General features: G+C 38.8%; 2 protein-coding genes across 2 annotated transcripts in view; one reads left to right on the top strand and one right to left on the bottom strand.

Annotated features, from left to right (window-relative positions):
- Nucleotides 1-4,901: 4,901 nt before the first annotated feature.
- On the top strand, nt 4,902-15,234 carry LOC112843267 (fasciclin-2). The gene is made up of 6 exons (XM_025901559.1): nt 4,902-5,062; nt 6,297-6,632; nt 7,483-7,824; nt 7,915-7,956; nt 8,201-8,332; nt 13,855-15,234. Exons 1-6 carry the CDS (start codon nt 4,999-5,001, stop codon nt 13,995-13,997), a joined length of 1,059 nt encoding a protein of 352 aa, XP_025757344.1. The 5' UTR covers nt 4,902-4,998; the 3' UTR covers nt 13,998-15,234.
- A 3,243-nt stretch (nt 15,235-18,477) lies between these two features.
- The window catches only part of LOC109194487 (Fc receptor-like protein 5), a 67,778-nt gene continuing 62,914 nt past the window's right edge, over nt 18,478-23,341 (bottom strand). The window contains exons 3-6 of the mRNA XM_025901594.1: nt 21,889-22,152; nt 21,511-21,768; nt 20,347-20,490; nt 18,478-19,768 (exon numbers count right to left, since the gene is read on the bottom strand). Of these exons, the coding sequence (XP_025757379.1) occupies nt 19,707-19,768; nt 20,347-20,490; nt 21,511-21,768; nt 21,889-22,152 (728 nt within the window). The 3' untranslated portion in view covers nt 18,478-19,706. The remainder of the gene's footprint in view (nt 19,769-20,346; nt 20,491-21,510; nt 21,769-21,888; nt 22,153-23,341) is intronic.

A 23,341-nucleotide genomic window follows, 5' to 3' on the forward strand; every position in this document is an offset into this window, starting at 1 on the left:
TACAGACTAATGTTAAAATGCCACCCACAAACCCAGAGCAAACCCAGACTCTTCCCTTGCATGTAAGAACTGGGGAGTTTATGGGAAATGAAGGCATAAATACAAAAATCAATGAATATTCCAGAAAGGTCATGCTCCCATACAGACTTTGCATAGTGTATCATTGTCCATATTTATAAATTAAAATGTATATATTAAAGAAACCAAACTTCTACTGAGAATAGATGTGAATGTTACTGAATGTATTTGGCATTGTGTTTAGCAAGAACGTAACATGTGATCACATTTCGCCACCTAAGGAACTGTAAGACCACACACATTGTGCCAATAAAACACAATTGATGCTGACAAATACTGATCAAACTAATATAAAAAAGGAACAAACTTACAATACTCAAAGTTTTGGATTCATCTCCTAATTGTTATTTTTCAAAAAACTTCAAAATTATAAACATAAAACTCTAGAGAAAGCATGTGATAGGGTGCCAAGAAAGGAAGTGTGATACTGCATGAGGAAGTCAGAAATGGCAAGGAAGTACACTGAAAAAAAAAGGATTGCCCAGCTCTTGGATTTACGTAAGCATCTTGTGTGTATTTAACACAATTGCCTCATGCTTTAAAGTTAAGTGTAACTATATAGTGTAGAAACTACATAATATGCAGACCGGGTAGATTAAATTGTTCATATCATGTTCGAGTGAAGTAAGTCAATAATATAGCAATGTTAAATCCCGCGACACTGCACGGGTTTCAGTCTCGCGTGCATTGGATCGTGGTTTGAGGAAGGCATCCATCTCAGTCAAGTCGAGCAGCCGCCTCTACTTTTTCGGTATACCGAAAAACGTTAATTGGGTTGTTGTTACATTAAAAAAGTCTACCTTGTAATTTGAACACAAAAATGTAATGTTTCTATCTTGTACGTAATTAAATCATGTAGGATCTGTATGAAATTCAACAACTTAATTTGTTCTTGTTGAGATGACATGACACAATCGAGGAAGAGTGGTTAGTTGCTGGACTCATGAAATTCACAAGATCGCACAAGATTTCAAACTGCAGGAAAATCACTGAAGTTATAAGAAGCAGACAACTACACACACACAACGTGTATGCTATTGCTATTTATTGTGGTTTAACCTGTCAAGGACAAAAACTTACAGAAAGGTCTGTATCAAGCCTTGCAATCATAGCTTTCCTACTTTTGTTAAGCCTGGATTGGTGGCATGGTGGTTAGTGCTGTTGCCTCCCAGGAAGAAAATCCTGGGTTCAAATCCACAATCTGGCTAGTTTGCACTGGTTTCTCTCTGGGTATTCCGGTTTTCTCCCACAGTTAAAAGTCATGCAGTTGTTGGAGTTATCTTAGGTCAGGGGTGGCCAACTCCAGGCCTCGAGAGCCGCTGTCCTGCAGGTTTTAGATGCGCCCTTGATCCAACACAGCTGATTTAAATTACCTCCTCAACATTTCTTGAAGTTCCCCAGAGGCCTGGTAATGAACTAATCATTTGATTCAGGTGTGTTGACCCAGGGTGTTATCTAAAGCCTGCAGGACACCGGGGGCGTTTATCAATATGCGTACTTGTGCGTACTTGCGTTCTCGTGTACTCGTGATACGTCATCAGTCGGAGACCAAGTACTGTTCCAATTCGAAGTACGCATCACACCGAGAACGCGAAAAAGTCCCGGATGTGTTCTCGATCCGCCCGTTTTATCGAGCATGCATCGGTGTAGACTTGGGACAGCTATATATCCCAGAATGCATTTCGTCCAAAACTCAACAGCGGACTCCCGGCACATCCCCCCCCCCCCCCCCCCCCCCCCCCCCCTCCCCGCCCGCTCGTGGTCTTCTCACTACTCAGGTTAAAGAAACCCCAGCAGCTGTCTATAGTATTGAGTGTCCACTAGAATAGAAATAAAAGTGTTCTAACATCTCACCTGCTTGTTTTTATTAAGGTATGTACACGTATGTACATGTACACTATTTTTATTAATAGAGGTTTCACTACTGAGGTTAAAAATGATATATAAGTTACTTAGATCACTTCTAAATGTTAATGTTTGGTTTATTTCAGTGTTTTATTTGTTCCTGACTAAACCGGTTTGGCTGTGATTAAAGTTAAGCTTCATAACATGTTACTCACAGTTAAATTAAGAGGGGACGGCAGTAAAAACTCCGGACCTGTGACATCATCACGTACGCTGGTACAAATCACGAGTACGTACTCGCGTACTTGGGCATTGATAAACGGCCCGGCTCTCGAGGCCTGGAGTTGGCCACCCCTGTCTTAGGTTAATTGGTGGTTCTAAATTCCCCATGAATGTAAATGCAAATCGTTGTTTGTCTCTATGTGATAGACTGGTGAGCTGTCCAGGGTGTAACCTATCACTTCAGGGTTATGCCCCAGCCAGCCCCCCTGCAACCAGGATAAAGATAGGAGGATGGTTGTAGATCCATTTGATTTTTATGGTAACCAGACTCTAGACTTTGTTGAACATTATGTATTATCAAGACAACATGTAGTATTTAAGTGACCAAGTAGTATTGGGGTAAAAGTTATTGAGAAGTTGTAACCCAGTGTTACTTTGGTTATCTGATATTCAGTATATATGTATATATCTATATTGGGTGTTCAGTTCTAAAATGTTCTTTAATGATTTTGAATTTTTTTATTGCTATTGGTTTGCGGCTGCTTTACGACAGTCGACTGTGGTAGTACATCCTAGCGGGAGGGGCTATGAGCTCACATGGCTTGTAGCTGTGCCGGAGAGCAAGCTTGGGTGAGCTAGCGGGGAATACCTTCATCTGCAGTAGCCTTAAAAAGACTATTGTCCGTTCTCCTGCCAGACGCCTCGCTGCTGTGCTGCCTTACTGCTGTGCTGCCTCGTTGTCGGGCTGTCTCGCGGGTGCCATTAAAGGATCGGCGGCTGCCATTCATTCATCCATCCGGACCTCGATTATTTGGACCGAAGTACTCACACACACGCCCGCACTCAGTGCCATATACTCTCTTTATTTTGCTGGCCAGCTAACACAATTGTTTTGTTTTGTTTTTTTATTCATAAAGACTACTCAAAGACATTTTGGTTAGTGTCAAATAGACACTCTGATTACAGACTGAGGAGGTTGTGGTGTTACAACCCCAGGACTGAGAAAAAAGACTCTTTACACAAAATATTCATTTGCCACCTGGTTAGAAGTGGCCATTGATGAAAATATGTTTTATTTCCTCTTGTCTTTGATTGTATTCTAGGGAAGTTCTAAGTTGTTCAGGTTGAAATATTTGCACTTAGAGTCAGTTAAGTTTCCTTTGATGTATCAGTATCAAGCTGATGTTTAAGAGTGTATGTTAAGGACGGATGTGCTCCAGTCCATCAAAACTTTAAAGTGCTGGACACCGATGGTAAATTGCCATCAGACCCTAAATAAATTGTCCTCTGCTGTTATCCATATTGCTTCACTCATTCTTTGGTGAGTAGACGTATTGGTTACAAAGTGTTGAAATAAAATGACAAAATTGTGAAGGATTGAAATATTCCAAGAGCTCAACTTACTTCATCTGAACATGTTTCAGTCACGTTTTATGAACACAAAATGCACAGGTTTATTGAATATGAAGAAGTTGGGTTGATTTGACTCATTTGTTTAAGTTTCTGCCAAAACAAAACATTTGTGTGCAACCAATGTCCACTATTGAATTAATGAAATCCAACATGGCCTTTTTTTTCAGTGTATTTCAGGGTGGTGTAGGCCATGCATGAGGACAGTGAGACAGTGTTAAGGTCAGGTAGGAGTGACAGATGTGTTCAAGGTAAGGGTGGGGTTACATCCAGGATCATCAGGAACACTTCTTCGTTGTGGTGGTGATGGACAGGCTGAGAGGTAAGGTCAGGCAGAAATCTGCATGGTTTATGGAGAAATAATCTGTAATCTTCCTTCTTCTTCTCCTTTAGTAGTTTATTAGTAGTATTCTAATGTATATATTACTGACTTTAATGGTGGAAACTTTCCCCTTTGTGTACAGGGAAATGAGGAGGGGGTAATTCGATGTCAAAAAGTAAGACTTAAACAATACAGGATATATCATGAAAGGGGCAAGGGTTGAGGACAGTGTAGCTCTTAATTCTTAGGTTCGAAATCAAAATGATTATGAATGAATAAATGAAATGAAAAAAATAAATAAATTAAAATGTATAAATTACTTTGTTGTGGATAATCACCTGGACCGAATTCAAAAATACCTTCTGTCAGTGTGTAATTACCATTGTATACATAGCTTTTAATTGAGTGTTTTTGATACAGAAAACAGTTCAAAAAAGGTCAGATGAATTAGAGTAGTTCTGTTCTGGACAAAAATATAATAAAATAAATAATATATTGATAAATTGAAAATTAAAAGTTAGCCCTGGCATTTTAGCACGGTGCTGCTGGCAGGAAATGGACCTAAACACAGGACTCAAGACTCAGATATTCAGCTTTATTGATATGCTCTCAAAATGCAATATGCGACAACTTCAGAAACTAGGACATTCAGAGGAATACGTGGGACATTAAAAAAAATAGCATGAAGGTACTGTGGGTATGATGAGTTAAGGGCAGAGTGATGTTATATTTATTACAAATTCTGCTGCCTTCACTTGAAAAACTATTTTTTTTATGTCAATGAAAGTTTTTGCATCACTTTTTTTTGGCACACCTTTGTGCCAGTTGGTCCGTAACCTATATAATTTATGGATAAGGAAAATATATATATTGAGCCACGAGTGTGTTAGCGCACTTTGCAAATGCCAGATTAGAAGTCCAGCCGTGATACTTCCCTCTCAATAGATTATATTTTTTACAGTGGAGTTAAACTGTGCCAAGTAGGCGGGCACTTGAAAGCAAAAGTTAATCTCAGCATCTCCTTTTTCTTTTGTTTTCTTTCTCTTTCTGTTCACAAGTCACGAGCCACAGTTTAGTCTTTTGGTTTTTGATAAGAAGACATGTTATTCTTGTTCTTTTGAATGGATCTAACGGTTTTTGTTTTGCTGTCAGTCTGCAGTCACCAGTTTGTCACGGAAGCTACACGTGAGTAAACATATTTTTATCTTTTAATAAAAAACCCCCACCAAAGCACTTCATACACGTACATTTTATAAATACGTGCCTCATCCAAACCCAAACACACACTTTCTCTATGCTTAAGTTCTTTCTGTCTAGCAACTTTGTGTTAGAATCTTGCCCAGGAATATTTGGCAAACAGGTGCAGGAAGGAATCGAAGCTCTAACCTTCTAATCAGTGCATGACCCGCCCTACCTTTTGAGCTACAGCCTTCCCAATTTAAATAACGTGATTAACATTTCCTTACTTCTTAGTGTTTATTCTTAACAATTAGCATGCAATTTTTTTTTCTGATTCAGAGTTCATACATAAACATTAAATTTAATCACACATACATATAGCAAGAGAAAGAGAGAGAGAGAGGTAAAGGAAGCAGTCATAGCAATTACCAGAGAAGCAAACCTCTAAAAAATTAACCACTTTCTGAAAAATGTTAATGATTTTATTAACAATGTATAGTGTAAGGATCACTAGTGAGAACCCGATGCTCTCAAAGTCTGATTAAAAAAATAAATAAATTGAAAACATAGTCATCAGTAAGCACCCTAATCCAAACCTCATGTTAGGGTACCTGGGTTGTTGACAAAGTGTGTTTTGAGTTTTACTTTATTATTGAACTTTTATTTTGATATTATTTATCATTTCTATTCTTTTGGTTTCTTTGTTAAAGTCCTTTCTTCTGGTTTCTGTCCCTGTGTTCTATGGTTGCTCTGTCTCTCCTATCTGCTCTATCCATTTGTCAAGTCCGCATCTCTGTGTTATGTTTCCTGTTTTATGTTGATAGCCTGTGTCCTGTGTTAATGTGTCTGGTTTCGCTTCCCTTGTCTCGTTAGCTCTGGTTTGTCCCAGCTGTGTTTCCCTCCTGTCTCCCATTCCCCGATTGGTCCCTCTGTGTATTTAAGCCCTGTGTTTTGCTTGGTCTGTGTCATGGTCTCCCTCATTCCATGCTGTGTGTTCTGTTTGTTTGCCAGCTTGTTTAGGTATTTTGTATTTTCACTTTAGTATTTTTGCTGTGTCAGCAATAAAACAGTTTTGACTGCACTTTTGCCGGCCGTGAGTCTGCACGTTTGGGTCCACCATTCCTGCCTGCACACAGTAAATTTGACTCCTCACCCATCTTGTTCTTAAGTTTGATGTAGATTGTTGGCCAAAAATTTGTCCAATCCTAATGTAACATTTGCTTTTTTTATTTTTTAACAGAACCTCAGATTATTTGCTCTTCTGAGCCAGTACAAGCAGTCTACAGTGAACATGTCCTCCTTCAGTGCTACCTTAAGCCCCCACTGAATGCAGCATCTGAGACAGTGAAGTGGACTCGTGGGAATGACGTTGTAATCCTTTGTCAAAATGGAAAGTATAATCCTGGAGCACAGAGAGAGCATTTTGAAGAGCGGGCTGCTCTCTCCCAGGAGGCGTTAACCAAAGGAAATCTGTCACTGATGCTGACCTCACTAAAACTCACTGACACCGGGAGATACAAATGCTGCTTTATCACTGATAATGTGGAGAAAAGTTGCTATGTTAACCTCACTGTTGGTTAGTATGTGGTGCAAATATTGAAATAATCCAAACTTTGAACTTTGACTATGGAGGAAACTGATATAAACTGTCTGAGTATTTTCTTTCAGTTCATTTTGATGTGATCAGCCTATTGAAAGGTCATAATTTGTGGTTATCAGTCCTATATATGTCACCTCTTCTACCTTATAGCAGAGTCAGTGCAGTTGTGGCCAGTGCCTGAAGGCTGCTATCATCACTATAATTCTGTAATAAACAGAGAGCAAATGAGATTTGGCAGACATGTAGCTGCCATGAGAAGAAGAGCATGTAAAATCTCCTGGCAGTATCTTTCTAGCAAGCTATCTAAATTACATCTAAAGACTGCTGTTGGTCATAAAGTTGATATTTTTGTGTCACCAAAAAATGTAACGAGAACAGAAATGCACATTTTTTTTGGTGAAAATTAAGTTCAAAAGGCAGGTTTCAAGTTCTCTGTCAACTTTGAGAGTCTCAGTGATTTGCTTACTATCCAATCTGAATCAGTCTAAATGTTTTAAACTCACTGTATTTATTGACCTACTTGCTTTAGACATATTATTGAGCTACTGTATTCTATGTGCTATTCTTAAGAGTACTTTTTTTAAATCTAGAATTGACTGCTGCTCATTTAATTATTCACAGCCATTGTTAAATTAAATCTTAATGAGTCTGATCTTTACATGTTATTTTTCAGTCTGTGCTTTGAGTGAAAGCACATGCTTAAATTTCTGTTCACTTCATCAAATATGCTGTAGGTTTATTTATTATATTGTTTTGGCTTGTACATTTTATATCTGTACATTTTATTTCACTTCACCCATCATTTGATTGAATGTTTGTTTTGCAGGGGAGTCTGATGTGATTGGCTCAGATGAACCAGTCAAAGCAAATGTGGGTGAGGACGTCATTCTGCCGTGCCACCTGGAGCCCCCATTTAATGTGTCGACTCTCACAGTGGAGTGGAAACACAATAAAACTTATGTGCATGTTTATCGAAGTATGAAACATGATCCAAATCAACAGAACAGTCGCTTTATAAACAGAACATCTCTCTTCTGCGACGAAATCGGGAAAGGCAACATTTCCTTATTACTGAGAAATGTGAGCAAAGAAGATGAAGGACTCTATATATGTCATGTTCCCAAACTGCATAGTCAAGTCAGAAAGGGGAACATTACACTAAAAGTTGGTAAGCACAGCGGATGTAATGCATATTCAAAATATTTTTTTTTAAATATGTTTGTCTGCATTTTGACAAAATTAAAATACTTTTCAACAGATGCAGCAAAACATGATACAAAACAACAGTTTAATGAATCAAGTAAGTAATTATTTGTTGTTTAATGCGATATCACCAGCACAGTTAGCTAATTTGTTCTCTGTGATGTCTGTTCAGATACAATGTAAATAAAACAAATGACACAGTTGTTTGTGTTTATGTTATTGTTACTCTGTTCACACAAGCAGGAGAAGCAGTTGTGGAAAATTGATGGTTGAGTGTTGTTTTGGAAGTCCATGGTTAAAAAAACAAAGAAACCTGGCATATTTATTCTTTTTTTTTTCAGTTAATAATAATAGCACTAATAACACTAATGGTGCTGATGTCACTACTGTCATCATTCCTGTCATCATTGCTGTCATCATTGTCATCATTGTCATCATTGTTGCTTTGTACATCTGGAAACGTTGCCAAAACCGTAAGTCACAGTTTTCTTTCCTTTTAATTTTCATTAAAAAAAATGTCCTACAATGATGTCTTAAAATTGTATTTATAAAGCAACTTTCTAGACAAAAAGATCACAAGGTGCTTCATACAGAGATGAAAATGTATAAAACAAAAATAAAAAAAAGTTATCCAAATGCAATTCTTAAAAGATGTGTTTCTGGTTGTTGTTTTTTTTAAAGAGACTACTGAGTCCAAAGATCTTAACCTCAGTGGGAGTTCCACAGTCTGGGGACCATAGTGGCAAAATCTCTGTCTCCCTTAGTCCCAATCTTTCTATGACCTTAGGGACCTGCTTAGGACATAGGGCTGTAGAAGTTCAATCAGGCTGGTGCTTGTCTATAAAGAGCTCTAAAAGTCCGAGTATCTTTAAATGGACTCTGAATTCAATGTGAAGGCAGTGTAGCTGTATTAGCAGCAGTGTTACATGTGAGTTCTTAGATGATTTGAACACTTGCTGCAGACACCGCAGGGAGTTTTTGCTTAGACATATAAACAGTGAATTACAATAGTTCAAATGTGATGAAATTAATGCATGTATAACAACCTCCAGTTCAGTGAAAGATACAATGTTTCTTAAGTAATAAAGCCAAAAGCGAACCAGAGATTTGACATGAATATCCAATGAGAGGGGAGTCAAAAGTTACTCCTAGGTTCATGATAAACGGTTTCACAAATGTCGAAAGGGAACAAAGAGCTTTCATTATCTTAGGTACAAATCTATCAGGTAAAGGAACAAAGAGAAAGGAGGAAGGAGATCAGATGCTCATATAGAAACGAAAGTGATGGTCAGCATGTGGCTGTGAGGCATAGTTGCTTGCACTGTAGAAGAGGACGTTTTTTGTTTGTTTTGTTTTGTCTTTTGTTTTGATCTTGCGTGTTTATTTACTGTTAAAAAGTAAGGTTACCAGCTTCTGGGTCAAGTTGTTCAATTCAATTCAATTTTATTTATATAGCGCCAAATCACAACAAAAGTTGCCTCAAGGTGCTTTATATTGTACAGTAGATACAGAGAAAAACCCAACAATCATATGACCCCCTATGAGCAAGCACTTTGGCGACAGTGGGAAAGAAAAACTCCCTTTTAACAGGAAGAAACCTCCAGCAGAACCAGGCTCAGGGAGGGGCGGGGCCATCTGCTGCGACCGGTTGGGGTGAGAGAAGGAAAACAGGATAAAGACATGCTGTGGAAGAGAGACAGAGATTAATAACAGATATGATTCGATGCAGAGAGGTCTATTAACTAGAGATGGCACGATACCACTTTTTTATGTCCGATACCGATATCATAAATTTGGATATCGGCCGATACCGATATGAATCCGATATAGTGTATTTTTTAATCAATAAAACTGTTTTTATAATATTTTGCATCATTTTGTATAAGTTCAAAGTTTAAAAAAACACTAAGGCTATTCTGTTATACCTGTATGCAAAAAAATACACTGCACCCAAAATATTTCATAGTTCAGCAATACTGATCAATCTAATAAACCTAAACCTACACCATCCTCCCTATTCTGGTATTTTAAAGAGTAAGCAACCTAACCAATAGGGTTCTAAAAGTCCAAGCAAAAAAAAACATTGGGAACCATCCCCCACCCTCCACCTCATGATGCTTAATCGAGGTAATCAACTTTAATTTGATGCAGTGTGAAAAAAAAATGCACAGAAATCAATTATTTTTGAGGAATAATTAAATAGATTCAACATCTTTCTTCAACAGAATTGCAGACTGCACAGATGGTATCTTCCCAAAGCAAAAAGTACTATAGCTTACGAGGGTATATTAGACTTAATAGTTACTATATACAGTAATGGACTTCTATACATTTTACATCAGATTAAAACTTTGGGTGTAAGATTCAGATAATTATTTATTAAAAGGTAGATATTTTAAATGAAAATAAGAAAGAAAAGTATGTCTTTGTGCCCCCTTTTCCCTGTTAATGCCCTATCAGCCCCCCTGGCTAAACTTTGCTAGACCCGCCCCTGCACAGTTACCAGCCGTCAGCTACATAGAAAAGGATCCTGGTGTAGAAAGTAATATTAAATACATTCTATCAACAGCTTATCAAGGTTAAACGTGCTGCTGTTGTTCAGCCGCTGGTTTCCTCTTTCTGGTGCAAAGTGGGCCAAATAAAAACAAGAGAGACGGACTCGCGACAGAAAAGCCGATCAGCTGATCATTGATCAGTTTCATGATTGAAGTAGCAACAGGAGAGAGAGGGAGGGAGAGAGAGGCAGTCGCTCCATATATCGGTTGTTAAGCTTAACGCTGGAATCCGTTGGGCATCTTTCTTATCCGTTGGGCATCTTTCTTCGATCCGTTGGGCATCTTTCTTCGCCTTTAGACAATAATTCTGATGGCAAAAGAACCAAACGGGACAGGTTACAAAAAAAAAAAAAAAAAAATGTTTTTACTAAGATGAAAATAAATATGAAATTTAAAAAAAAAAAAAAAAAAAAAAAAGCTTAACGCTGGAATGCTTTACAAACATTCAGAGATGAACTTACACACTTGCTTTACTTCTCTCTGGGATAACTTCCTCGGAGATGAAATGCCGGGTTGTTAGTGAGGCTCCAAATACTCAACCAGACCGCCCACAGGTCTCGCGCACCACAGCCGCTCTATCACGTGATGCATACTGCTCCGACGTGCTACGGTTATGAGCCGAGTTATGCCTTGTCGCAAGTTTTGTGAGGTGTTTTTTTGATATTTAATATGCTTTAGCAAAAAGTTAAAGCTTAGTTTTAAGCCTAATCTTAAAAGTAGAGATAGTGTCTGTCTCCCGTATCCAAACTGGAAGCTGGTTCCACAGAAGAGGGGCCTGAAAACTGAAGGCTCTCCCTCCCATTCTACTTTTAAATACTCTAGGAACAACAAGTAAGCCTGCAGTGCGAGAGCGAAGTGCTCTAATAGGGTGATATGGTACTACAAGGTCATTAAGATAAGATGGGGCCTGATTATTTAAGACCTTGTATGTGAGGAGCAGGATTTTGAATTCAATTCTGGCCAAAACAGGAGAAATATGCTCTCTCTTTCTAGTCCCTGTCAGTACTCTTGCTGCAGCATTTTGGATCAGCTGAAGGCTTTTCAGCGAGTTTTTAGGACATCATGATAATAAAGTCAAGTCAAGTCAAGTCAAGTTTATTTATAAAGCACATTTAAAAACAACCAAGGCTGACCAAAGTGCTGTACAATAAAATACAAATATAAAATACTATAAAACACAGGTACATAAAATACCTCACTGATAAAACAATAAATTAAAACAATAGGTTAAACCTTGCTAAAAGCCAATGAAAAGAGGTGAGTTTTAAGAGCAGTTTTAAAAGTTCCTAGGCTTGTGGAGAATCTGATGTGAGGGGGTAGACTGTTCCACAGTCTGGGTGCAGCCACAGCAAAAGCCCTCTCTCACCTAGTCTTTAATCTGTACCTGGGAACATCTAAAAGCATCAAGTCTGCTGACCTCAAAGATCTCCTGGGGCAGTAAATGCTAAGAAGCTCTGCCAGGTAAGGAGGTGCAGTACCGTTAAGAACCTTAAAAACCAGCAGTAAAATTTTAAATTCAATCCTAAAAGCAACTGGGAGCCAGTGGAGAGAGCAGAGGACCGGAGTGATGTGGTCTCTCTTTTTGGAACCGGTCAGCATGCGAGCAGCAGCGTTCTGCACCAGTTGGAGGCGATGCAGACAGGAACGATCTAAACCAGCATAAAGGGAGTTACAGTAGTCCAGGCGTGAAGTAGTAAAAGCATGGACCACCCTTTCTAGATCGTTCCTGCACAGGTAGGACTTGACTTTAGCTAAAATCCGTAGGTGATAAAAAGATCCCTTGACTACGGAGCTGATTTGTTTATCAAATTTAAAAGCACTGTCAAAAGTAACACCGAGGCTCTTAATAGAGGAAGTACATTCAGAAGTTAGGGGTCCCATAAAATCAAAGGAACGGTTGGGGTCTTTAGGAAGCCCAAACACAATGACTTCAGTTTTACTTTCATTTAGATGTAGAAAGTTAAGAGCCATCCAAGTCTTAACGTCAGACAGACAGGAGAATAACGGCTGCAGAGAGTCCTTACAGTCTAACCTCAGAGGGAGGTAGATCTGAATGTCATCAGCAAAAGCGTGGAAGGACACATTATGTTTGCGCAGCACATCACCCAGAGGGAGCAAATACAGAATAAACAGCAGGGGGCCTAGAATGGACCCCTGAGGTACACCACAAGTTAAAGGAGCTCTGGGAGATGACAGTTCACCGAGGTGAACAGAGAAACTCCTGTTATCCAGGTAGGACTGGAAAAACTTTAAAACAGTACCTTTCAAACCGACACAGTGTTCTAAGCAGGATAACAGTATGTTGTGATCGACAGTGTCGAAGGCTGCTGTCAGATCTAAGGTTACTAGGACAGCAGCACGACCAGAGTCTACAGTTAAAAGCAAATCATTAAAAACTCTCAGTAAGGCGGTTTCAGTGCTGTGACGAGCTCTAAAACCGGACTGAAACTTCTCATAGAGACTGTTGTTGTCTAAAAATGACTGGAGCTGCCTGAAGACAACTCGTTCCAATACTTTGGACAGAAAGGGCAGATTGGAGATGGGCCTGGACTACTGCAATTCTAAAGAATTACAGTAGTCCAGCCTGGAAGTAATAAATGCATGAACTAGTTTTTCAGCATCACTCTGAGACAGGATATTTCTAATTTTAGAGATGTTGCGCCAATGGAAGAAAGCAGTCTTACATATTTGTTTAATATGTGCGTTGAAGGACATGTCCTGGTCAAAAATGACTCCAAGGTTCCTCACAGTGTTACTGGAGGCCAAGGTAATGCCATCCAGAGTAAGAATCTGGTTAGATACCATATTTCTAATATTTTCAGGGCCGGGTAAAATAACTCAGTTTTATCTGAATTAAGAAGCAAATGGCTTCTTAATTCAGCTTCCTATTTGGGTGGACTTGTGTGTTGTTGTTTTTTTTGTTGTACCAATAAGGGTACATTGTTGGTTGTTAGTAACATTTTTAGTGTGATGTTTTAGGTCTATTGCAAAGATAAAGGTAAATTCATTAAAATTATTTCCAGTTGGGTGGTAATAAACATAAATCCAACTGGCATGAATACACCTGCTTGACAAAAGGTTTTGTAATTTCATACGTACAAGAGTCTTCTATTTACAATGATCTTGTTCATTCATATAGGTCGAAAAATTAAAGTTCAAATGTCAGCCTGTAAAAAGAATATGAATAGGTAATAGGTAAATGCTGAATTTTTTTGACCCTCTCCTTTCAAAGGAAAAAAAAAAACAGTATCATGTATATTTAATTCTTAAACATACCAATAATTTCTCTTTTTAGTCTTAATTGTTTTCAATATCAGATATTTCTAGTTTAGACAGGATGTGAGATTGTAAGCTACACCACATGTTGAGCAGTCTGCACAAAGAACATAAAATGATAATGATCGATTTTGAGAGGAAATAACTTGTTTTATGTTGCACAGGAAGACAAACTGGAGAGCAAAATGATCATCCAAACAATGAGCAAGTGGAACAGCAACAAGACATTCCATTGAGAGAAGAGCAAGAACAGCCAAACCCTGACAACTTGTCAAACAGCTTGGTTTCCTCGCAGAACATAAATTAATCGCAAAAGATCTATGTGTTGGTTTGTGGTCATGGACATGAATTGTTTTGTTTTTCTTAAGTAAAAAACTATAAGGAAACTGTTAGGTAGAGCGTTGTTGTTTGCTTTATACTTGTGTGCTGATATGTATTTTTCCTCTGCCATAAAAAGTGCAACATATGTTGAACTTTCAACTGATGATATTTGGTACATAAGAAAATGCTTGAAACCATTGTTTACTATTACAAAAGACCAGTCATTCATAATGTGAATAATGAATTGCAACATTTATTATAACTGGTAGTTGTCTCAAAGAGCTAAAGGTCAGCAACACCATAGCTCGTTGAATGAACCACTCTCCTCATTGATACTTCCTTTTGTAGTGTCTGTTTTTATCTGTCCAACTTCTTAAACTAAAAAGAGTTTTTATTTTTTTTCTACTTCCAACCAACAATTCCTGACAAATATGAAAATTAGGCTCATTCATAAAGGATGTTTATAACAAAAACATGTTATCGTTTACATGATACAATATCAACAAAACAATATTTTGTTTCATTATTTGTGCTCGTGATAACTGCTACATGATTCTCTTTGTTGTCTCTCTGTATAAACCTTCTGTTATCACGTTATTTCACCAATTTCTAAGAAAATGATGAAGTGTTAACATCAGATCTAAAACATCAAATCTGAAGTTTGAAACTGTTCCTTGGTATTACTAGTTTTAAACCTGGTGCCTTTGTACATGAAGTCTTTTATACAGTATGTGTGTCACGCTGACCTAGTAGGTGTGGCTGTTACTCTTCTCTTCCTCTTCTCTTCCTCCTCCTGCCCACTACCTGCTCTGTGTTGCTGCTGATTAGACCTTGGCTGTGTCCGAATTCAGGGGAAGGATGCTTAAAATGCCATATTTGGAGGCAATGACGTCACAGCGACGCGACGAGGACTGTCCGAATTCAAAGAGTACTCAAAATGTGGCGACAAATGTGTCCTACTTTTCCGCGAATTTGAGGGTTAGTCGTGTCCGAATTCAGGTGAAGGATGCGCCAATGCCATTTTTGGAGGCAATGACGTCACAGCGACGCAACGAAGGCTGTCCGAATTCAAAGAGTACTCAAAATGTGGCGACAAATGCATCCTACTTTGCCCTGAATTCTAAGGATGGTCCGATGTATCCTTCATGTGCTACTATATCCCAGGAGTCATTGCGGGTCATAGAGGAGATTTGTTTCTGATAACGATGGTGGTCGAAGCAGGAGAGGAAAACACTTTCAAATGTAAGTATATGAAAATCTGGTTGTACAAAAGTTAAATTGTTATAGCGGTCGTTTTGTTAAGCTTTGGGCATCTGCATAGACATGTTTCTTTTATTTAAAATAACCGTAAACCAGCTTGTATCGGTGGTCCCGCGATTTTTCATGTATTGCCGCTTACATACAGCTAATTTTGATTTTTTCGAATTGGTGATATGTTGTGGGGAACAAAGAGCAAACGGCTTAATTTATTAAAACGAGGAGAAAACGATCGCCTCTTCACTGGGGTGAAGAATTGGGCCGCTACGGCGTGGATGTACAAGAATAAATCAATTTACACATCATATTCATATGAGTGCGGTCCTATTAACCTTCATGCTGTACAGCAGCGGTCCCCAACATTTTTGCGCCACAGACCGGTTTATGTCAGACACGGAGCGGCCTTTAAGGTATCGTTGATAAATACAACCACATAAAATGATCCGACCAAGACAAAAACTGTAGTATTTTGTAAATATAATAATAAACGTGAATGTACTGTGTAACTGTGTAACTTTATTAGCAGCGTCCTCCTAAAAATGCACCAACATTGAGAGTAACATCCTCCTCTCTGCTGCTTAATGCTCTCTGGTCTTTATGGTAACGTGTAAATATTTCTTTCAAAATAAGACACACAACTACAACAAGGAAAAAGACCCAGGGAAACCGAGTTAACGATAAAAACCCTGAAAACCATAAATTTCACACCGGAGCCTTAACTCTCGTGGCCCGGTACCAAACGACTCACGGACCGCTGCTGTACAGAACCTGTGATGTCCAGACGGTGTTCCTCTGGTGTTCTGCTGTGAAAACCTTTGGGCTTAGGGATTAACATAGTTACCATGGTTTCCTTTCTTCTCTTATTTGTTGTGTGTGATCAGGACAATTCTGGAGAAGATGGGCCTGCAGGGGAAAGTCACCCCCTTGCAGGCCAGAAGACATGAGATAACTTTAAAGAATACAAAGTACGTATGTGTGTTATCAAGAAGATAATTCTCAAGAACACAAGTTAATAAATGTGCAATTACTAAGAGTTGTTGTGGTGTTTTTATTTGCCTGCTGTCATTTTTGATTTCCTCTGCCTTTAGGATTGCAAGTATCCAGGCTCAGGAGAGGGGGTCAGTGGGAAGCCCACTGCTGCTACTTGGCCCTGGTTTGCCCTCATGGATGAGGTGATAGGACAGATGCCTTCCATTAAGCCTCCTGTCCTAATTTCCTCTCTCCCTGAGGACACTCCAGGGACAAGCGCAGCAGTGGGTGACCAAAACGACAGCGCTGACGAAGTGGCTCAGCCATGTACGACAGGGAGAAAGAGGAAAAGAGATGATGAGCTGCTAGACCTCATCAGAGAGGACATGAGGCAGCAAAGAGAGGCTGAGGAGAGGAGAGCAGGGAGAGGATGGACAGACTGTTTTCACTTCTAGAAAGATTAGTTCCCAAATGAGTTATGTATTGAGAAATTTATTTATTTAAATATATTTGTTACATTGTTATATGTGTTGCATTAGTTTAAAGGTTTTATGTTATTAATAAATTGATTCAAACAAACAGTAATTGTCACTGAACTCAATTTGATTTACAGGCATTTGTAACACGTATGAACATAACGCTAACTTTGAACAATATTACTTGGATATTTATTTGATAGCAATAAAGTAAATAACAATAACAATTAAACAAGAATATTTCAAATACACAGTATGTAAAGATGGAAAAACAATATTTTCAGTTGTTCACACAGGATTAACCTGAGTGACCTGTTCCTGGACCGTTTCTTTAACAACTGTAATAGATTACTGGAAGTCTCTGGCAGTGTTGCTGAATCTGCCGGAGCAAGATCAGACGTGGATGAGCTGCTGCAACTGAGACCTGCGGTTTGTCTTTTCTGGTCGACAGATGGAGAATCACACAGGGTGGTCTGCAAAGAGAGCTTCAGGATGCTTCCTCCCACTGTCCACTGCATCGTCCATCCACAGGGTTTGCAGGGCTGGTTCACTCATGGCTGCCACACCACTGTGATGTTTTCAGAAATATGCAAGCAGGAGATGGTTGGATGCTATATTATTAGTATAATACTTGTAACTCTGTAGCAGACAACAGTTTGATAAAGTGCTATGTAAAAAAACAAACAAAAGATTAGATTCTATACGTTTCAAAGATATTTAGTTTATATATTTTATATGATACAGTACATGTGTGAGAATGACCGATGTTGTGGCAAAAAATGATCGTCTGCCAAAAACTGATTTCCGGTTTTTGCCCTAAACTGATTGCTCGTATTTAACCTGCTATGAATAACTTGTTGGTCTATAATACGTGAAACATGTCAAATGTGTCCCTCATTAGTGATATCACGTCACCTGCCACCAGCAACATTCCTGTAACAAGGTAGAAGCTGCAATCAGTTTTTGGCAGTGACTTTTATATATCCTTTATTCATCCAGTTAAAAAAAAATAATCTTATTGACATTAGAAATTTATTTTTTAAGAGTAATCTGGCCAAGAGGACAGCAGACAGCGCAACAAATATATCAATTGTACCTACATTATAACCAGAGTTATAAAGATACTTGAACAACAGGTAATTATTGTATATATAAAACCCCTTAGTAAACCATGTTCATCGAAGCCTATTTACCAACATACATAAAGATATTACACATATTACACTCGGAAACATTGGAAATCAGTTTTGGCAGGCGAACACTTTTTTGGCACAACGCCGGCGATATTTCAATCATCCGTGTAATTAGCTAAGTAATTCCTAAATGCGTGTAGATTAAAGGAAATGATTTTACCTGGATATGATTGTCTCTGATGACCCTAAGGTACAAAACGTGCGGGCGACGACGATAAGGTTTTTCTAGCTCCTTGAGAAATAAAATTGTCCAAACAACGGAGCAACATTTCTGGGTCCATTTGAAAGTTTTCGCGCTGTGGCGCTAGCGACCAGAAAAACACTCAAGTAAGGGCGGAGTTGAAGGCTAGGAGGCTGTCCACAGCCCATCTGTTATGTTGGATACTCATTGTTTGTTCAATAAAGTTTCTATGGAGAAAAAAAGGGGGCTGTCCAAGCCGCTCACTTCCTGACTACCCGTCCGTCTAAGGACACTACCTTGTGACGTAGGTAGGTAGTGTCCTTATGAGCATCCTTCCCCTGAATTCGGACACAGACCTAGACTGTGAAGTGGTGTATTCAGACACGACCTCAGTTATAAAAGATTTATCACACCAACTTCCTCAAAGCATGTGGGGGACTTGGAGAGACCTGTCTCTCTGGTGAGCTGGAGAAAGACAGAGATGAATTAAGGAATGAGGTGCGAGTTCAGGAAAAAAACAAAATTAGAAATTCCATAAATATCTTTCTTTTTGCCTGATATTCTATGACCTTTACTAAAGGTACCCAAAATCCTTTTGCAGATCTGCTACACAAGTTTGCACATTGAGCCTGAGGTCGTAATTTAACAGAAATGGGCACTAGGTCCAGTCAGGAGTGTGTGTAATTATAGTTTTTAGACCAGTTTTTGTGCACATAGAGTAACAGGTCCCACCAGAACATGGAGCTGCTTAAGTAATTAACAAGATAATGATACATTTGTTCATTTATAAGAACATTATTGTCCGCTGACTGTGTGTTGAGCAAATAGTGGACCCAAATGCAGACAAAAAACTGAATGTAGAATGCAATTTGAATAAACAAAGAGTGAGCACTTTATTAAGGCTGATAACATAAGTCCAAAAAACAAGGTACAGTAAACAGGGACAAAAACTAAACTAAAGTCTAAACTGGAAGAAACTAAACTATGACAACTGTGACAAAAGACATGAACATAATTCAGGGCAGAAGCATGCGAGAAGCTATGAGGGAAAAACATGAACATGGAGCATGAGCATGACCTGAGCTTAATGTGGCATGGAGGGAAGCAACAGAGACGACCTGTCAAAGACTGAATGAAAACACACAGAATAAATACACAGGAGGGCAATGAGGGAAGTGGAAACAACTGGGGAGACACAGCTGACACAAATGAACAAAGGACGCCACTGGGGAAAAGTAAAATTAAGCACACTTAGCATAGAAACACAAGACTTTCAAAATAAAACAGGAAACATGGACAGACATAGACATGACAACACAAGCTTGACAATATAGAACACAGACAAAAAACACATGACAGACTGGACAAGAAACAAGACATAAACCAAGAAGACAGATGACCAAAAAGTCTTTTAAACAAAAAACTCATCAAATGTAAGAATTATGCAGTTTTCAGCACAAACAGCAGATTAAATCATGAGGTAACAGTGTAGGGAAAACATCAGCTGCTAAGAAGTTAAAAAAAGTTAAAGAAGTAAATCAAAATAAGAAAATTACTTTAATCCTGGTGATACATTGATCGTTATTGTTCGTCGTTATCTTCATCCTCAGGCACTCCAGTCAGAGACGATCAGACTCTCTCATTTTTGCCTCAGTTTCAGCTGCAGGAGGTGCAGTGGGACCTTTTTAAAAGCAGAATTTAATCCCATGTAAGCAGTGGCACTTTCTGTTGTTGCCTTGAGAACTAGCTCTGACCTCTCACCTCATTAACAACAATAACAATCCCTGATGATAATTGTCTGTCTTTAACTGCTGTGACATTTGTGCTGAAAACATGAATATCTGTCTTCACTTAGTGAACATCAACACACAAACATGCCTGAGATCACCTGATGATCCACAACCAAGGGTCAGTTTCACAAAGTGTTATGAGTCGAGAAGCTCATTTTACACCACTGTGGTCAGTTGGCATCTACTGTCCAACTGGAGGAGGCTGCAAATGGAAGATGTGAATCTTTCACAGCAAGAGGTTAAAGTGTTGCTGCTGCTTTTCAGTTATTTTCTATCAGATGAATCTATCACCTGTTTTCATACTTGAATTATTGTTAGACTGACAAAATAAGTTTGAAAAACTAGTTTTATGATGGATTTTCTGTAATTTGTTTGGCAGCTAAGCTATTTGTTTGGTGTTGTATCTGACCTTTGACCCTGTGGAAAATGAATATATTCTCAGTATGATTTTTTTGTGTTGTACTCTTACCTTGAGTGAACTTTTGGCGTATGGATATACACAGTAGGAGTATACCAGTGAACAGGATGAACAAAAAGATTGTGTATGCCAGCCTGGGAAGAGACATCAGAGGAGGAGGAGGAGGAGGAGGAGCAGTCGTAGACGGAGCTCGAGCTGTGACACAAAAATGGTTTTGTCATCATCTTTTCTGTTTAGGACCAAATGTTACATGTAAATTAAAAGAAAATCCACAGCTCATGTAGTGGCACAAAAGATTCCTTCTACAAACTGTGAAACAGCTTTAGAATAGACGCCTGCTGCTGTGTTAATTTCCTCACTCTTTTGTCGGGAGTGCAGTCTCTCCTCTTGCACTTCTCCTGTGACTGAGAGGGCCTGTAACAAGCTGTTACTGGTACTACTGTTGATGGTGCAGCAGTAGCCCTGAGAGCTAAGATGTTGTTTACTTACTTGTTTACACATTTTTCTGCGTGTATTGTGAGTTTATTTTTATTTTCCTCCAGACCTGGCTCTCATTTGGCATTTCATTGAAAACAGGCTGACATGGAAATCACTACACTGACTGAGGAACACTTCCAGAAATCACTGAGTCCAAAGACAGTGCACAGTGTTTCGTTAAATGCAGGATAAAGCTCTAACATACAAAGAAGAAGCCATGATGCAAACACGATCCAGAAACATCTTCTCTGTGCTAAAGCTAATTTAAAATGGACTCAGGTAAATCCGGAAACTGTTCCTTGGTTGGATGAATTAAAATTGGAAATTATTTAAGGTAAACATGGAACCTTTGACCTCTGAACTAAAGAGAAGCACGGTGTGCATTAGTGCCCTATGGGACTGGCAGTTTGCACATCTAGAGAGGCAATGCTGCAAGATATCTACAGGTTTTAGAGCACCACAATTTGTTTGCCTTTAACAAATCAAAAGCAAACCAGGAGTTAGGGAGTAATGTTGTGTAGGTGGGTGAAATTTCTGGTTTTAAAAGGTTAATCTTACTCTATTGTTTCAATGTCTGACTGAACTATAGGCTGCTGTGGTGCATTATGGGTAATGCAGGCACCAAAAAAAGAAACAGGAGGACGACTGTTCTGATTTATGGTTTTACTCCTAAACTACTAGATAACTGTACTTAAAAGCCATCAGACAAAGTTTCATGAAACCCATCATCATCATCACCTCTCACTTCCAGCCAAATCTCTGGTGACTCTCCTTTTGTTGGATGTTCACACTTGTAGGAGCCTTCGTTCTTCTTGGACACATGGATAAAGCTCATCCTTCCTTCAGACTTATTTCCAATAAAAGCACCATTTCTGTAGAAAACAGCATTGAAATTGAACGTAGACTCCTTTGCATATTTTTCCTTATAGGAGCAGTTTAGTGTCACACTGTCTCCCTCAGTCAGAGGAACAGCAGGACCCTGCAGGATCACACCAGCTGAAACGCAGAGAGATAAACTGTGGCCTCTGACTCTGGTTTTTGTCCTTAGTTACAAAGTTGCAAAATGTGTTTATTTTATTTTATTTAATATAAAACTATCTGGCATTGCAAGCTTACTTGCCACTCTGATGTTGATGGTGTTGCTGCACTCCCCCCTGTCAGACTCACACCAGTACACTCCACTGTCTGATGGGTAGACACCTTTGATGGTGCAGGATGACCCATTTAATTGGCCCCAGGTCTCACATGGAACAGAAGACCTTGTGGAGGTGTTTCTCTTCACTGTCCAGGTGCTGAAGCTGCCTGGCACTGCACAGCTCAGAGTCACAGTTTCATAATAAAAGAAGACTGACCTGCTGGGATGGATGCTGAGAGTAGCAGCTGCAGGTTCAAAAACATCAGGTTGAAATACATCAGTTGACATGCAATGCAATGTGTGGAGATTAATAACATGAACATTAGAGGAAAAACCTTTACTGGTCATATTTAGTGAAATGAATATTTTAGAAGAGCTAATAGAGAGGGGAGACTCACAAAAGATTAAAATGGCAGAATAAATATTCCGTTAGACCAGCAAATATGAAGAGATGTGAGCTACAACAACCATTATAACCAACTTAATTAAGATGCACATTATTCAGCTGTACATGCATATTTATAACGGTCGCGGTCTGCCGAGCTGTATCCTTAAAGGGCAAACATGCATCCACTGTTTAGCCAACAGTACCCTGAGCTACTAGCCATACTACCCATTTTAAAACTTCATTCCCCTGATGTTCCACAGATCTGACTCCAACTAAGAACTTATGGGAATTCCAAAAAGTACCGCAGAGTGTCAAAACACTCTAACATGTTGCAGCTGCAGAGTCAGAGCAGCACCTTCTCAATGGTCTGTGGCTTTAATAGCATTAGAAAAAATAATAAATGAAAATTGATGCAGTTACACAGTGAAGACAGATGATTATGATATACTATTAATGTTCACACTGCACTGAAAAAAGCTCATGACTCACAAACCATAAACTCGTGTAAAAAGTTACTAAAAGTAACATCTGTAATAGAAACACATTGATTTACTTTTAACAAAATCCAAGCAGTGGATGAGAGTCCACAGTGAGAAAATGAGAAGAGACTCCATGGATTTCATATTATAGAAAACAAACAAGTCGACAGTGTGTGGGAGAATAAAACATTTTGGCTCTTCCTTCTTTATATCAACATTCGTGTTTCAGTTTTAATTATTGAATTCAGGAAGTGTTGCTTTTAATGGTTTTAAAGTTACTCAGTGAATGTCCCCAAATGAAAAATGCTTCAGTGTTTGATTATTTTATCTTAGTAACCAGAGGAGACACTGAGTCATCTTTTATGAAAGGAACTTTCTAAACCACGATTATAAGTATGTTAATTACTTTATATAAAGTGTTCAGACTGCATTGAAACAAGCAACAAGTGTCAAAATGTCCACAAGGTGGAGACAGACAGACACACTGCTGATGAGGACATTAGTGAGACTCTTTTCCACCAAGAAGCATTTCTGATCACAGAGCTGAATTCAAGATTAAGGATATTA

The sequence above is a fragment of the Oreochromis niloticus genome, linkage group LG3, assembly GCF_001858045.2.
Source record: "Oreochromis niloticus isolate F11D_XX linkage group LG3, O_niloticus_UMD_NMBU, whole genome shotgun sequence".
Lineage (NCBI taxonomy): Eukaryota > Metazoa > Chordata > Actinopteri > Cichliformes > Cichlidae > Oreochromis > Oreochromis niloticus.